Source organism: Schistocerca serialis, chromosome 7 (genome assembly GCF_023864345.2).
Source record: "Schistocerca serialis cubense isolate TAMUIC-IGC-003099 chromosome 7, iqSchSeri2.2, whole genome shotgun sequence".
In the NCBI taxonomy this organism is placed as follows: domain Eukaryota; kingdom Metazoa; phylum Arthropoda; class Insecta; order Orthoptera; family Acrididae; genus Schistocerca; species Schistocerca serialis.
The window spans coordinates 26,767,209-26,784,825 of record NC_064644.1 but is presented as its reverse complement, the minus strand read 5'-3'; the positions used below and the strand labels follow the sequence as shown (position 1 = coordinate 26,784,825).

Genomic DNA, 17,617 nt, shown 5'->3' with positions numbered 1-17,617 from the left:
CACAACGCTGACGCCATGATTCCATGGCAGCGGCGAAGGCTTCTTTAGGAATCTGTTTTGACCACTGGAAAATCGCTGAGGCAATAGCAGCACGGCTGGTGAATGTGCGGCCACGGAGAGTGTCTTTCATTGTTGGAAAAAGCCAAAAGTCACTAGGAGCCAGGTCAGGTGAGTAGGGAGCATGAGGAATCACTTCAAAGTTGTTATCACGAAGAAACTGTTGCGTAACGTTAGCTCGATGTGCGGGTGCGTTGTCTTGGTGAAACAGCACACGCGCAGCCCTTCCCGGACAGTTTTGTTGCAGTGCAGGAAGGAATTTGTTCTTCAAAACATTTTCGTAGGATGCACCTGTTACCGTAGTGCCCTTTGGAACGCAATGGGTAAGGATTACGCCCTCGCTGTCCCAGAACATGGACACCATCATTTTTTCAGCACTGGCGGTTACCCGAAATTTTTTTGGTGGCGGTGAATCTGTGTGCTTCCATTGAGCTCACTGGCGCTTTGTTTCTGGATTGAAAAATGGCATCCACGTCTCATCCATTGTCACAACCGACGAAAAGAAAGTCCCATTCATGCTGTCGTTGTGCGTCAACATTGCTCGGCAACATGCCACAAGGGCAGCCATGTGTCAGCATTCGTGGCAGCCACTTTTCGCATTTTCAGGTCGTCATGCAGGATTGTGTGCACAGAACCCACAGAAATGCCAACTCTGGAGGCGATCTGTTCAGCAGCCATTCGGCGATCCCCAAAAACAATTCTCTCCACTTTCTCGATCATGCCGTCAGACCGACTTGTGCGAGCCCGAGGTTGTTTCGGTTTGTTCTCACACGATGTTCTGCCTTCATTAAACTGTCGCACCCACGAACGCACTTTCGACACATTCATAACTCCATCACCACATGTCTCCTTCAACTGTCGATGAATTTCAATTGGTTTCACACCATGCAAATTCAGAAAACGAATGATTGCACGCTGTAAGAAAACGTCGCCATTTTAAGTATTTAAAACAGTTCTCATTCTCGCCGCTGGCGGTAAAATTCCATCTGCCGTACCGTGCTGCCATCTCTGGGACGTATTGACAATGAACGTGGCCTCATTTTAAAACAATGCGCATGTTTCTATCTCTTTCCAGTCTGGAGAAAAAAAAAATCGGAGGCCTTAGAACTTGAATGCACCTCATATATCATCGAATTCAGATGGTTTGTTTGTGCTTCACCTAGTGCTCTGTCACACTCAGACCGCTCTTCTCGAGCATATATTTCTGCTTCTTAATTTACTCTTCACTTTATGCCATGCATCGTGATAGTTTTTTACCACCGTTCAGGCCTTCGATGTAATCTTCCCATCGTTATATCTTTTCATCTAAATTTCATACAGATTTTCCATTGGCAACTCATTGTTTAACATTTATGTCTTTTACTTCCTCAGAGTTGTGTAACATATTTCTGTACGCTCTGCTGAGTTTTTCTTTCCGGCATCTGCAGATGTTTCTCACATCTATTTTCATTCAGAATGTTTACGCTACCGTTTATTTCATTCGTAATCAACTTATGGTGGTACTCTACTACCTTTTTCGTGAGAACCTTATGTTTTCTTGTTTTGTACGTAACCTCGAGTACTTCCTGAGCCATCCATTGTTTCTTCGCCTCCATTTTAACTGCACCTTTTACGTATTATCTGACCTTCTTACTGCCATTCCTATTAAATTGTGTTCCTCTTGTTCTGAGCTACTCTCGAAGCTGTTACCTAGACCGTTGGTCAAAGCATCAACAAGCTCTTCAGTTCGTTTGACTTCATCTTAAGTTCTCGCTTCTGGATTTCATTATGTAGTCCTTCTTAGTTATATTCAAGAATTTCAGCCTGTTGTTCGTCACTACGATGGTATGGTCCCAGTCATGTTCCTTGCATTCATATACAGGGTAGTCCACTGATAGTGACCGGGCCGAATATCTCACGAAACAAGAGTCAAACGAAAAAACTACAATTAACGGAACTTATCTAGATTGAAGGGGGAAACCAGATGGCGGTATGGTTGGCCAGTTAGATGGCGCTGCGATAGGTCAAACGGATATCAACTGCGTTTTTTAAAGTAGGAACCCCCATTTTCTAATACATATTCGTGTAGTACGTAAAGAATTATGAATGTTTTAGTTGGACCACTTTTTTCGCTTTGTGGTAGATGGCGCTGTAATAGTCACAAACATATGGCTCACAATTTTAGACGAACAGTTGGTAACAGATGGGTTTTTTAAATTAAAATACAGAACGTAGGTACGTTTGAACACTTTATTTCCGTTGTTCCAATGTGATACATGTATCTTTGTGAACTTATCATTTCTGAGAACGCATGCTGTTTTAGCGTGATTACCTGTAAATACAACGTTAATGCAATAAATACTCAAAATGATGTCCGTCAACCTCAATGAATTTGGCAATACGTGTAACGACATTCCATTCAACAGCGAGTAGTTTGTGGTGTCTAATGTTCGCACATGCATTGACAACATGCGCTGACGCATGTTGTCAGGCGTTGTCGGTGGATCACGATAGCAAATATCCTTCAACTTTCACCTCGGAAAGAAATCCGGGAACTTCAGATCCGGTGAACGTGCGGGCCATCCACCTGTCATGAAATATGCTCTTCAATACCGCTTCAACCGCACACGAGCTATGTGCCGGACATCCGTCATGTTGAAAGTACATCGCCATTCTGTCATGCAGCGAAACATCTATTGTAATATCGGTAGAATATTAAGTAGGAAAACAGCGTACATTGCACCATTTAGATTGCCATCGATAAAATTGGGGCCAATTATCCTTCTTCCCATAATACCGCACCATACATTAACCCGCCCAGGTCGCTGATGTTCCACTTGTCGCAACCATCGTGGATTTTCCGTTTCCCAATAGTGCATGTTATACCGGTTAACGATACCGCTGTTGGTGAATGACGCTTCGTCGCTAAATAGAAAGCGTGCAAAAAATCTGTCATCGTCCCGTAATTTCTCTTGTGCCCAGTGGCAGAACTGTACACGACGTTCAAAGTCGTCGCCATGCAATTCCTGGTGCATAGAAATACGGTACGAGTGCAATCAATGTTGATGAAGCATTCTGAACACCGACGTTTTTGAGATTCCCGATTCTCGCGCAATTTGTCTGCTGCTGTTGTGCCGATTAGCCGTGACAGCAACTAAAACACCTACTTGCGCATCATTTGTTGCAGGTCGTGGTTGACGTTTCACATGTGGCTGAACACTTTCTGTTTCCTTAAATAACGTAACTATCCGGCGAACGGTCCGGACACTTGGATGATGTCGTCCAGGATAGCGAGCAGCATACATACACTCCTGGAAATGGAAAAAAGAACACATTGACACCGGTGTGTCAGACCCACCATACTTGCTCCGGACACTGCGAGAGGGCTGTACAAGCAATGATCACACGCACGGCACAGCGGACACACCAGGAACCGCGGTGTTGGCCGTCGAATGGCGCTAGCTGCGCAGCATTTGTGCACCGCCGCCGTCAGTGTCAGCCAGTTTGCCGTGGCATACGGAGCTCCATCGCAGTCTTTAACACTGGTAGCATGCCACGACAGCGTGGACGTGAACCGTATGTGCAGTTGACGGACTTTGAGCGAGGGCGTATAGTGGGCGTGCGGGAGGCCGGGTGGACGTACCGCCGAATTGCTCAACACGTGGGGCGTGAGGTCTCCACAGTACATCGATGTTGTCGCCAGTGGTCGGCGGAAGGTGCACGTGCCCGTCGACCTGGGACCGGACCGCAGCGACGCACGGATGCACGCCAAAACCGTAGGATCCTACGCAGTGCCGTAGGGGACCGCACCGCCACATCCCAGCAAATTAGGGACACTGTTGCTCCTGGGGTATCGGCGAGGACCATTCGCAACCGTCTCCATGAAGCTGGGCTACGGTCCCGCACACCGTTAGGCTGTCTTCCGCTCACGCCCCAACATCGTGCAGCCCGCCTCCAGTGGTGTCTCGACAGGCGTGAATGGAGGGACGAATGGAGACGTGTCGTCTTCAGCGATGAGAGTCGCTTCTGCCTTGGTGCCAATGATGGTCGTATGCGTGTTTGGCGCCGTGCAAGTGAGCGCCACAATCAGGACTGCATACGACCGAGGCACACAGGGCCAACACCCGGCATCATGGTGTGGGGAGCGATCTCCTACACTGGCCGTACACCACTGGTGATCGTCGAGGGGACACTGAATAGTGCACGGTACATCCAAACCGTCATCGAACCCATCGTTCTACCATTCCTAGACCGGCAAGGGAACTTGCTGTTCCAACAGGACAATGCACGTCCGCATGTATCACGTGCCACCCAACGTGCTCTAGAAGGTGTAAGTCAACTACCCTGGCCAGCAAGATCTCCGGATCTGTCCCCCATTGAGCATGTTTGGGACTGGATGAAGCGTCGTCTCACGCAGTCTGCACGTCCAGCACGAACGCTGGTCCAACTGAGGCGCCAGGTGGAAATGGCATGGCAAGCCGTTCCACAGGACTACATCCAGCATCTCTACGATCGTCTCCATGGGAGAATAGCAGCCTGCATTGCTGCGAAAGGTGGAAATACACTGTACTAGTGCTGACATTGTGCATGCTCTGTTGCCTGTGTCTATGTGCCTGTGGTTCTGTCAGTGTGATCATGTGATGTATCTGACCCCAGGAATGTGTCAATAAAGTTTTACCCTTCCTGGGACAATGAATTCACGGTGTTCCTATTTCAATTACCAGGAGTGTAGAACACGCCCGTTGGGCATTTTGATCACAATAGCCATACATCAACACGATATCGACCTTTTCCGCAGTTGGTAAACGGTCCATTTTAACACGGGTAATGTATCACTAAGCAAATACCGTCCGCACTGGCGGAATGTTACGTGATACCACGTACTTATACGTTTGTGACTATTACAGCGCTATCTGTCACAAAGCGAAAAAAGGGTTTCAACTAAAGCATTCATATTTCTTTACGTACTACACGAATATGTAATAAAAATGGGGGTTCCTATTTAAAAAAACGCAGTTGATATCCGTTTGACCTATGGAAGCGCCATCTAGCGTGCCAACCATAGCGCCATCTGGTTTCCCCCTTCAATCTAGACAAGTTTCGTTCTTTGTAGTTTTTTCGTTCGATGTTTATTTCGAGAGATATTGGGCCCGGTCACTATCAATGGACCACCCTGTATACTCAACTCGCGCGCATCCGAGAGAGAGAGACAGAGAGAGAGAAAGACTGAGTGATTGGCGAGGACGAGATGAGTGTGTCTTTGGAGGGGGGGGGGGGGGGGGCAGTAGGCGATATCCGTGTTCTAACCTACTTGCTGAATACCAGATGCCACTTTTCCTGTATTGTAACAATCTACTAGTAGTTGCAATGAAATGTCACTAATTCGGTTATGTATATTGTAGTCTATGTACTCCCACACAATTTCTGCCCACTATGGCTCCCACTAAAACCACAGAAATTTCTTGCCTAGTTTACATACATCAATTACTCTTAGTACTTCTGGAACTACCATTAGGACTTAGGCGTTTTAATTCATTCCAAAAGAGTCTATATTATGAATAACTTTTCTTAACAAAATTATTACACGTTTTTAAACAAGTATCGTTAAATTTCTAAAAGGAAGCAAAAATCAATTTTTTCCTGAAGAGCGACTTAGGTAAATGTGTGTTTTACAGAAATTTTTCTTCAATGTGCATATGTTCTGTTTTTGGTTTAGGTTTGAAAGTGTCACCTCGAATTTCTTCAGTACCTTACATCATGGGCATTGATGTGGGGCACTCTCAATTACCTCGACACAGTTGAAGATTGACTGTGCCGATCAAATAGATGTTATTTGAAACAGAAGCTGGTGATTAGGAGCATACCATTTCTGTATAATAGAAATAATACGTGTGCATTATGGTTATCCACCCATCCGTATATTCTGGATGGAACGCAGACACTATTTTGCTTTGACTATAGCACATTGTGTTGCAAATCCACTTACCCTGCACGCAGTGAGATATCGAAGTCTTGTGCCTCGTAAAACTCTGCAAATTTCACTACCATTGGATCTTTGCGCTAATTAACGGAGAAACTATGATTGGTTTGCTTTTGCATCTGTAAACGAAGTCTTTCGCGACGGCACTCATATGTAAAACATTCTCGGTTTCCTTGCCACGTCACTTCGTGATAAAAGCTGGAGCTTTCGTCGATAGCCTCCATCGTCATCGTCAGTAACAACTGACTGTCTTCAGTGCTGCTGTGGCGGCCTTATATAGCCCTTGGACGGCTTCTGATTGGTCGGCTTGTGATTGGTCGGCGACGGTCACAGATGGTGTCAGCGTCTGCGCTGGTGGCGCCACCGCCTCTCTGGGAACGTAAACACTGCAAAGAATGTCTCTGCTACTTCTCTGCCTCAGGTTCCCTGGAATTTATAATATCCTGTGTGAGTGTGGCAGCAGTTCTATGGGGAGACCATTGGTACCGTTTCAGACTGCTGTGCGTAGCACCAACGGCAAATTAAAAATAGAGAATATTCAGGATCCACTAGCTGTCACGAACTGTTACAAAAGTATTCTGCAATTACTCGAAACCTTTTCTCAAACATCAAAACATGTTCTAACCAGAGAACGCCCACACAACACGCTAATACAAGCCGACGAAGGAGATGTCCCTTTCCCAAGCATGGAGCATACAATCATCTTGAATTTTTCGGCATCTGTTTCCACGCTTGCGTAAATTACGATAACCAATATAGACCTTGAACCAAAATACACTCTACATTGTTGCGAAGAACAAACGAAAAAGGGATGCGGCATTGATTCTGGTGTAGGCTACTCTGGAGCTGAAAAGTACCGACGCTTCTATAAATGTTTTTGTGAATGCACTTACTGACTCTTATATGCTAGAAGTTGGCGAAGATCTGAGTAACGATTGCTTTACATCATTTCATTAAAAGGGTACCTCTTTTCAGGTTTTTTCGACTTTGAATCACTTCACCGTTATTCAGACACCAGAAACAGTGCCACTTCCATGGTGTGAAGTAGTTGTGTTTTTTATCACTGTGATTAACAGCCTTATCATTATTTACAGTACCACACTTCGGGAGATTGGGAAAAAATTTTCCGAGCATCTATTACTCCCTTTTGCCCATAAACTCCACTGACTTTTTTGTCTCTAAAATCAGTTCCACTCAATTCACACCTCAAAACTCTCTAACAAAACATTATTGTCGACCGAATAAGCAGTGTATCTGTTTCGAAGATGCTGAAATAAGATGCTCATCAACCGAGAGTATTCCGACGCTGGATGAAAATTTCATGTTGCTAGCGCATTTCTTACACGTAAACCCATTTCCATAAAACAGAAGTTTCAATTTTTCCACAGTTCATTGAATTACTATAGATTTCCTGACTGTTATTAGGACTTCCAGCTCAGTAGGGCTCCCTTCCTCACACAGTAAGAATGTTGCATATTGTTTTTATCAAATGTGTGTCGAAATTATTGCAGTGGAAGTTAGACACTTCTGATTTTGGATGCTTTTTGTTGTGAGTTAGCAAGACAGCCAAGTCACTATGCGAGGATGCCGAAAGGCACGCGTTAAGCTCACGCAGACTGGCGTGAGGTCTGGAACAGTTAAGGGAATTTATAGTAGCAAATAAAGTACGTAGTTGATGTAATACTTAACTTTAATCCATAATTGGAGAACATCGCTCTTGTTGATACATTAATAACAATCTCAATATAAACTGGTAATGGCGCCTTGCTAGGTCGTAGCATATGACGTAGCTGAAGGCTATGCTAACTATCGTCTCGGCAAATGAGAGCGTATTTGTCAGTGTAGCATCGCTAGCAAAGTCGGCTGTACAACTGGGGCGAGTGCTAGTAAGTCTCTCTAGACCTGCCGTGTGGCGGCGCTCGGTCTGCAATCACTGACAGTGGCGACACGCGGGTCCGACGTATACTACCGGACCGCGGCCGATTTAAAGGCTACCACCTAGCAAGTTTGGTGTCTGGCGGTGACACCACATTCCTCCCCCGCAAATCGGCGTGCGGTTGTATTATAAGGCTTCCGCCCGCCGTGGGGAGGACCCCATGTTGACGTATGCGGCGAGGTGGGGAGCCTAACAACAGGTGAGGCTGTGCCACCCGCACCCTGTCATTCGGTCCGAGGGGAGCTAGGAAACGCCTGAAAACCTAGTCCAGGGTGCACGCCAACATGCGGTGTATGCACCCGTAAAGAGACAGGAGGGGCCGAAGGGTCGACCTCCATCTGGTCGGGGCACCCGACGGGCGAAGACGCCATGTGGTCCGGAGCGGGCAAGAGTTCCATGACGGAGGACAACTGGTCACGGGAAGCGATCGGCGGCGGGTGACCCAGGGAGGCGCCCGGCGGCTGCAGCGAAGCGTCCACTGCGGGCGTCGCCGGCGGGAGAACAGGCGGCGGCGCGTCGCGCCATGGGGCAAAATGGAAGGCAGCGTCGGTAACACCTGGGGATGAGGCGAACCAGTAGATGGGTCCCCAGAGCGCTGACCGGATGGCACCGTCGCTGAAACCAGACGGGGAGCAGCAGAACCCGTGCGACGACAGAGGCGCAGCTGATTGAGATGCCGACGCACCTCACCAGAGGCCCCCAGAACCAGATACATAGCGCGGCCGAGGCAGCGAAGAATGCTCCCTGCGAGCCAACGCCGTGAACCTCGATAGTTGCGATAGTATACAACGTCGCCTGGAGCAAAAGCAGGTGGCTGCCGCTGCACAGGAACCTGATGCGGCGGATGTAGCAAAGACATCAAGGTACGCTGAGGGCGACCGTGGAGCAACTCAGCCGGCGAGCGACCATCGCGGGGCTGAGAGCGATACGACGACAAAAAGAGCAATAACGCGTCCTCCCGAGAATGCGACTCTTTCAACTTCAACATCTGTGACTTGAAAGTCCGGACCAATCGTTCAGCGGCACCGTTTGACGTCAGATGTTGAATACCATTGGCCTTGCAGAATGACTGAAATTCTGCGGACATGAATTGTGGGCCATTGTCGGAAACAATAGTCTGTGGTTGTTATGAGAATGTACGGTCGCAAGGAGACCGGCCTCCGGGCGGCCATGTGGCACTACCGAGAGGGAAGACCATCGTGTTCGGCGTACGGCAATAGCCCATCGTACTGGACCTGCAGCAACAATTTGAGCAGCAGTTGGCACCACCGTGAAACAACGAACTGTTACTAACCGGTTACTTCAGAGACAACTCCCGAGCCAGATGCTCGGTAGCGTGCATTCCACCGACCCCAAATCACCTCTATTTGCGACATGAATGGTATCAAGCAATAGTTCACTAGATGGTTCAAATGGCTCTGAGCACTATGGGACTTAACTTCTGAGGTCATCAGTCCCCTAGATCTTAGAACTACTGAAACTTAACTAATTTAAGGACATGACACACATCCATGCCCGAGGCAGGATTTGAACCTGCGACCGTGGCAGTCGCGCGGTTCCAGACTGTAGCGCCTAGAACCGCTCGGTTACAGCGGCCGACTCACTGGAGGGCAGGCGGGAGGTCTGTTGTGTTTTCAGGTGAAAGCTGGCTGATTCTTCGTGGGTGTCAATGTTAGACGTGTGTTGGTTAGAAAGAGGCCACCTGAGGGCCAGGAAACAACCTGCCTGCATGCTAGATACACTGGGCCTTCATCTGGGGCTGTGGTCTGGGGTGCGATTGCATATGATACTCTCGTGGGCATCCCACGCATCCTGACTGCAAATCGGTACGTCAGTCTGGTGGTTCGATTCGATGTGCTGCCATTCATAAACAGCTTTTCATGGGTCTTAGAAGAGGATGACGCTAGCCAAAATACGGCTCTTGGCACGCAACGTGGTCTACAGAATGTCGACGTGTTGACTTAGCCTACTCGATCACAAGATCTGTCCCCAGTCTAGACTATGTGGGACATTGTTGGACGACTACTCCAGCGTCATCCACAAACAGCATTAACCGTCCTCGTATTGACTGAAGAGGGGCAGCAGAGCATCCCACAAAATGACATCCGGCACCTGTACAATATAATGCATGCACGTTTGTATGCCTGCACTCAACATTCTGGAGGTTACACCGGTTACCAATGTTTCAGCATTTCACATTTGCAATGGATTATCTTATGCTTATATTACGCTGTGATCTTACAATGTTAATTTCGCTACTGTACGTTATTTTTTGGTGGCGCATTTTTTTCCGTCAGTGTATACAGAAAATCAGAATTTCAATGACTAAATCTGGTACAGGTACAAAACAAGAAATATTCCGTAATGATCTAGTATATATGTCATCAGTGGCTGAAGCTGGTTTGTTTCTCAATACTTTGCGAAACTAATACAGTCGACGGCCGCTGTGACCGAGCGGTTCTAGTCGCTTCAGTCCTGAACCGCGCTCCTGTTGCGGTCGCAGGTTCGAATCCTGCCTGTTGCATTGATATGTGTGATGTCCTTAGGTTAGCTACGTTTAAGTAGTTCTAGGCGACTGATGACCTCAGATGTTAACTCCCATAGCGCTTAGAGCCACTTGAAACATTTTTAATACAGTCACAGCGACAACACTGCCAATAACGAACAAAATTAAGTCACTCTAAAACATAACGCAAAGCGGAAGCTGCAAGCACTGGAACAATACTGATATCCGTCTTTTTCGATTGGAATTGTTACAGAAGTGCTTACCATAATTAGATTCCGAACAATATCATTGTCTATACGAAACCTATACGAACAAGGTATTGTGTAAGAAATTATATGTAATAAAAGTAGCCAATGAGAAATACTGTTAACGGTGAAGAGATTAAATGAAAGCAGTTGACTAAATCGCAGGCTCCTCGACTGAATGAATTGGTTCGTTTTCTAGTTTGTGAGAGGGAAGGGATGAAATGTGAAATTACTTCTAATTTTTATTTGTCCATGTTGATGAGAATTTAAAATGGTGGAAGTACGTTTTGGGACCTCCTGAAACAACTCCGTTTAGCCACATTTGCACTTTTAATCGTTGCAAATGATTATCTGAGTTTGTGTCTAACTAGTGTGCACTGCCAATTATATGAGCTACAGAATATGCGACATTCTTATTCTGATAGTTGTACAGGGTGTTTAAAAAGGAACGCTACTTGATGAACAAAGACTAAGCCCAAACGTAGTTAAGAGTGAGCTGCGTTAAGCGATTCATGTAACTGAATATAACGATGTACGTTGTTACATAGACGTGGTAGCGATTTCTCAAAGATATTTGAGAACATTATAAGGGTGCGTTTTTGAAGCAGCACCCTTAACGCATTATTTCTAAATCACTTCCGCAGGAAATCAATAGCGGAAACTGTTATGGTGTTTTTGGCTACATGAGCCGTGATGTCATGGTGAAACCTAGTCTGAAACGCATTAGCTTAGTCTTCATGTATGATGTCTACAAATTATTGGTTCATCTGTATGTAGTACTTATTGTTCACCGTGCCAAGAAAGGGCTCGATAATTTTGGGGCCGGCCGGGGTGGTCGAGCGGTTCTAGGCACTACAGTCTGAAACCGCGCGACTGCTACGATCTCAGGTTCGAATCCTGCCTCAGGCATGGATGTTTCTGATGTCCTTAGGTTAATTAGGTTTAAGTAGTTCTAAGTTCTAGGGGACCGATGACCTCAGAAATAAGTCCCATAATGCTCAGAGCCATTTGAACCATTTGATGAATGTTGTGCTGTGTGTCACTGAACATCAAACATATACTCCCTTTTTGCTCAGAAGGAACTCGTAAAACTGGCATGAATTTTCAGTAGCCCAAATTTGTAAATTCTGTACATATACGTATCCACCAAACTGACTGTACGTTCTTCCAAATGTACCATTATAGACAATGTGTACCACTGACAGAAAGCTAGAGTCTTCATTTGTCTTAGTTAAGAGCACATCAAGATTTCCAATTCTGCACGGGTACATATTTAGATGCTATTGAAATGCACGTAGCTATGTACAGACAAAAATAGCTCAGGCATGACACAGACTGTTGAACGCAAGGAATACGCAGTGCTTTCATTGATCAGCTTAGATGGTTTGGACGGGCCGGTGTGACCGAGCGGCTCTAGGCTCTTAAGTACGGGGCCGCACTGCTGCTGCTGTCTCAGGTTCAGTCCTGCCTCGGACATGGATGTGTGTGTGATGTCTTTAGGTTATTTAGATTTAAGTAGTTCTAAGTCTAAGGGGTTGATGACCTCAGATGTTAAGCCCTATAGTGCTCAGAGCCATTTGAACCACTTTTTAGCTGGTTTGAATCTTTCTCACAGATCAAAATTATGTGCTGGGGCTTTGCCCATACAGCCACACAGTTTGAATCTGCCACGAAGTTTCGAATTAGCGCACACTCCGCTCCAGAGTTTTGGGATCATATGAAGTACCTGAAAGCAAGGGGAAACTACAGACGTAATTTTTCCCGAGGACATGCAGCTCTACTGTATGATTAAATGATGATGGCGTTCTCTTGGGTAAAATATTCCGGAGGTAAAATTGGCCCCCATTCGGATCTCCGGGCGGGGACTACTCAGCAGGACGTCGTTATCAGGAGAAAGAAAACTGGCGTTCTACGGATCGGAGCGTGGAATGTCAGATCCCTTAATCGGGCAGGTAGGTTAGAAAATTTAAAAAGGGAAATGGATAGGATAAAGTTAGATATAGTGGGAATTAGTGAAGTTCGGTGGCAGGAGGAACAAGACTTTTGGTCAGGTGATTACACGGTTATAAATACAAAATCAAATAGGGGTAATGCAGGAGTAGGTTTAATAATGAATAAAAAAATAGGAGTGCGGGTTAGCTACTGCAAACAGTATAGTGAACGCATTATTGTGGCCAAGATAGACACAAAGCCCATGCCTACTACAGTAGTACAAATTTATATGCCAACTAGCTCTGCAGATGATGAAGAAATAGACGAAATGTATGACGAGATAAAAGAAATTATTCAGGTAGTGAAGAGAGACGAAAATTTAATAGTCATGGGTGACTGGAATTCGTCAGTAGGAAAATGGAGAGAAGGAAACATAGTAGGTGAATATGGATTGGGGGCAAGGAATGAAAGAGGAAGCCGCCTTGTAGAATTTTGCACAGAGCATAACTTAATCATAGCTAACACTTGGTTCAAGAATCATAAAAGAAGGTTGTATACCTGGAAGAATCCTGCAGATACTAAAAGGTATCAGATAGATTATATAATGGTAAGACAGAGATTTAGGAACCAAGTTTTAAATTGTAAGACATTTCCTGGGGCAGATGTGGATTCTGACCACAATCTATTGGTTATGAAATGCATATTGAAACTGACGAAACTGCAAAAAGGTGGAAATTTAAGGAGATGGGACCTTGATAAACTGAAAGAACCAGAGGTTGTAGAGAGTTTCAGGGAGAGCATAAGGGAACAATTGACAGGAATGGGGGAAAGAAATACAGTAGAAGAAGAATGGGTAGCTCTGAGGGATGAAGTAGTGAAGGCAGCAGACGATCAAGTAGGTAAAAAGACGTGGGCTGATAGAAATCCTTGGGTAACAGAAGAAATATTGAATTTAATTGATGAAAGGAGAAAATACAAAAATGCAGTAAATGAAGCAGGCAAAAAGGAATACAAACGTCTCAAAAATGATATCGACAGGAAGTGCAAAATGGCTAAGCAGTGATGGCTAGAGGACAAATGTAAGGATGTAGAGGCTTGTCTCATTAGGGGTAAGATAGATACTGCCTACAGGAAAATTAAAGAGACCTTTGGAGAGAGGAGAACCACTTGTATGAATTTCAAGAGCTCAGATGGCAACCCAGTTCTAAGCAAAGAAGGGAAGGCAGAAAGGTGGAAGGAGTATATAGAGCGTTTATACAAGGGCGATGTACTTGAGGACAATATTATGGAAATGGAAGTGGATGTAGATGAAGACGAAATGGGAGATAAGATACTGCGTGAAGAGTTTGACAGAGCACTGAAAGACCTGAGTCGAAACAAGGCCTCGGGAGTAGACAAGATTCCATTAGAACTACTGATGGCCTCGGGAGAGCCCATCATGACAAAACTCTACCATCTGGTGAGCACGATGTATGAGACAGGCGAAATAGCCTCAGACTTCAAGAAGAATATAATAATTCCAATCCCAAAGAAAGCAGGTGTTGACAGATGTGAAAATTACCGAACTATCAGTTTAATAAGTCACAGCTGTCAAATACTAACGCGAATTGTTTACAGACGAATGGAAAAACTGGTAGAAGCCGACCTCGGGGAAGATCAGTTTGGATTCCGTAGAAATGTTGGAACACGTGAGGCAACACTGACCTTACAACTTATCTTAGAAGAAAGATTAAGAAAAGGCAAACCTACGTTTCTAGCATTTGTAGACTTAGAGAAAGCTTTTGACAATGTTAACTGGAATACTCTCTTTCAAATTCTGAAGGTGGCAGGGGTAAAATACAGGGAGCGAAAGGCTATTTACAATTTGTACAGAAAACAGATTGCAGTTATAAGAGTCGAGGGTCATGAAAGGGAAGCAGTGGTTGGGAAAGGAGTGAGACAGGGTTGTAGCCTCTCCCCGATGTTATTCAATCTGTATACTGAGCAAGCAGTAAAGGAAACAAAAGAAAAATTCGGAGTAGGTATTAAAATTCATGGAGAAGGAGTAAAAACTTTGAGGTTCGCCGATGACATTGTAATTCTGTCAAAAACTGCAAAGGACTTGGAAGAGCAGTTGAACGGAATGGACAGTGTCTTGAAAGGAGGATATAAGATGAACATCAACATAAGCAAAACGAGGATAATGGAATGTTGTCAAATTAAGTCGTGTGATGCTGAGGGAATTAGATTATGAAATGAGACACTTAAAGTAGTAAAGGAGTTTTGCTATTTAGGGAGTAAAATAACCGATGATGGTTGAAGTATAGAGGACATAAAATGTAGACTAGCAATGGCAAGAAAAGCGTTTCTGAAGAAGAGAAATTTGTTAACATCGAGTATAGATTTAAGTGTCAGGAAGTCGTTTCTGAAAGCATTTGTATGGAGTGTAGCCATGTATGGAAGTGAAACGTGGTCGATAACTAGTTTGGACAAGAAGAGAATAGAAGCTTTCGAAATGTGGTGCTACAGAAGAATGCTGAAGTGACGGTGGGTAGATCACGTAACTAATGAGGAGGTATTTAATAGGATTGGGGAGAAGAGAAGTTTGTGGCACAACTTGACTAGAAGAAGGGATCGGTTGGTAGGACATGTTTTGAGGCATCAAGGGATCACAAATTTAGCATTGGAGGGCAGCGTGGAGGGTAAAAATCGTAGAGGGAGACCAAGAGATGAATACACCAAGCAGATTCAGAAGGATGTAGGCTGCAGTAGGTACTGGGAGATGAAGGAGCTTGCACAGGATAGAGTAGCATGGAGAGCTGCATTAAACGAGTCTCAGGACTGAAGACCACAACAACAACAACAACAAGATGTAGTACCTGCACTTTTGATCTACCACTTTGGTAGGAGCCCCTCACGCATCTTGTCTTTTGAATATATTGACGGTGAACGTGACTGGGTCACCTTTACCATAATTGCCTACGAAGGAACTCTCACTTCCGTATAAATGGCACACCTAGCGTCCTGGATGACAATGAGTACTCTCCGCCAAACGCGTAACTTATTCCATCGTCAGTATCGTACATGTAGTAAAAATGAAATTATCTTGTATAAGGTTGCATCACTTTTTGGACACCCTGCAGTAAATGGAGCCACAGGCCTGAAACAACAGCAATCGCTACAGATCCGCCTTCTGTCTTTGCTGCAGGGAAACACTTCGCTTTGGTGGAGATGAAGGCGGTGTTGGCAGCCCTGCTCTCGCGCTTCGAGCTGTACCCGAGCCTGCGCTCCGGCCGCAGGCCTGCCAACCCTGAGGGCGCCGGCCGCGACCTGTGGGTGCGCGTCACACCGAGGATCTGGTACAGTGACGACTGACGTCCAGGTCTGCCAACTCTGCGAGTGCAGACCAGACCTCTGGGTGTGAGTAACGCCCAGATGGGACACCGATGGATGAAGCCATACCTGACACCCTCAAGGGACCCAGCCACGACTTGTGGGTGCCACTAAAGCCAGGGATATGGCACATCGACCGCTGCCAGCTCTGAGAACGATGACAGCGACCTTCTGGTGCTGGGCATGGACTGCATCTGGTACTTCAAAAGATTATGTTCATGCCAGCCAGTTTTAGTGGCGACAACCTTGGTACACCTGAGTACACTTGTTGAGCCACACCGATGATGACATTCTTTGACCACTGCAGAACTGTTACTCTCATCAGAAAAGTACCTGTGCCTAACGGCATAAACACTCGTTTTTCCATGACATGCAATGTTCTTCGGTTTTTTAGTATGATACCTGCAGTAGCGCGCAGAGGACGTATTAACGCTTGTGTCTGACACAGTCATTGTAACGAGGTTATCCTGAACATACATCTGAGAGGATCTTAATAAAAAAATATACCTTTAAACATTAATCTCTTTGGATTCAAGAGTTGTTGACGGACCTTTCACAGTTCCTGTTATTTTAACTGTGCCACATTTTATACTTTGGGATAAAGTAAAAGTGCCACAATTGATGAAATGTGATAGGAAGACAGTCTGCAGTGCATAACGTGCAGTTGAACATCTTCCCTTAGAAAATTCCTTGTATTCCCTGTTGGCACCAACTTAAAAAGTGTGAGTTATTAAGAGCTCAAGGTAAGTTCACTCAATAACATATGGTAATCACGCCAATGAGCAGGAGGTTAAATCATTATCACAAGGGGCATAAAAATCTAAGCCGCCAAGCTGCATTATACACTCCTGGAAATTGAAATAAGAACACCGTGAATTCATTGTCCCAGGAAGGGGAAACTTTATTGACACATTCCTGGGGTTAGATACATCACATGATCACACTGACAGAACCACAGGCACATAGACACAGGCAACAGAGCATGCACAATGTCGGCACTAGTACAGTGTATATCCACCTTTCGCAGCAATGCAGGCTGCTATTCTCCCATGGAGACGATCGTAGAGATGCTGGATGTAGTCCTGTGGAACGGCTTGCCATGCCATTTCCACCTGGCGCCTCAGTTGGACCAGCGTTCGTGCTGGACGTGCAGACCGCGTGAGACGACGCTTCATCCAGTCTCAAACATGCTCAATGGGGGACAGATCCGGAGATCTTGCTGGCCAGGGTAGTTGACTTACACCTTCTAGAGTACGTTGGGTGGCACGGGATACATGCGGACGTGCATTGTCCTGTTGGAACAGCAAGTTCCCTTGCCGGTCTAGGAATGGTAGAACGATGGGTTCGATGACGGTTTGGATGTACCGTGCACTATTCAGTGTCCCCTCGACGATCACCAGTGGTGTACGGCCAGTGTAGGAGATCGCTCTCCACACCATGATGCCAGGTGTTGGCCCTGTGTGCCTCGGTCGTATGCAGTCCTGATTGTGGCGCTCACCTGCACGGCGCCAAACACGCATACGACCATCATTGGCACCAAGGCAGAAGCGACTCTCATCGCTGAAGACGACACGTCTCCATTCGTCCCCCCATTCACGCCTGTCGCGACA

At 45.8% G+C, this 17,617-nt stretch overlaps 1 protein-coding gene across 1 annotated transcript in view; it reads left to right on the top strand.

Moving 5' to 3' along the window:
- The window catches only part of LOC126412593 (probable cytochrome P450 6a13), a 116,540-nt gene extending 100,013 nt beyond the window's left edge, over positions 1 to 16,527 (top strand). The window contains exon 6 of the mRNA XM_050082255.1: positions 15,823 to 16,527. Within this exon, the coding sequence (XP_049938212.1) occupies positions 15,823 to 15,989 (167 nt within the window). The 3' untranslated portion in view covers positions 15,990 to 16,527. The remainder of the gene's footprint in view (positions 1 to 15,822) is intronic.
- The last annotated feature ends 1,090 nt before the right edge of the window (positions 16,528 to 17,617 follow it).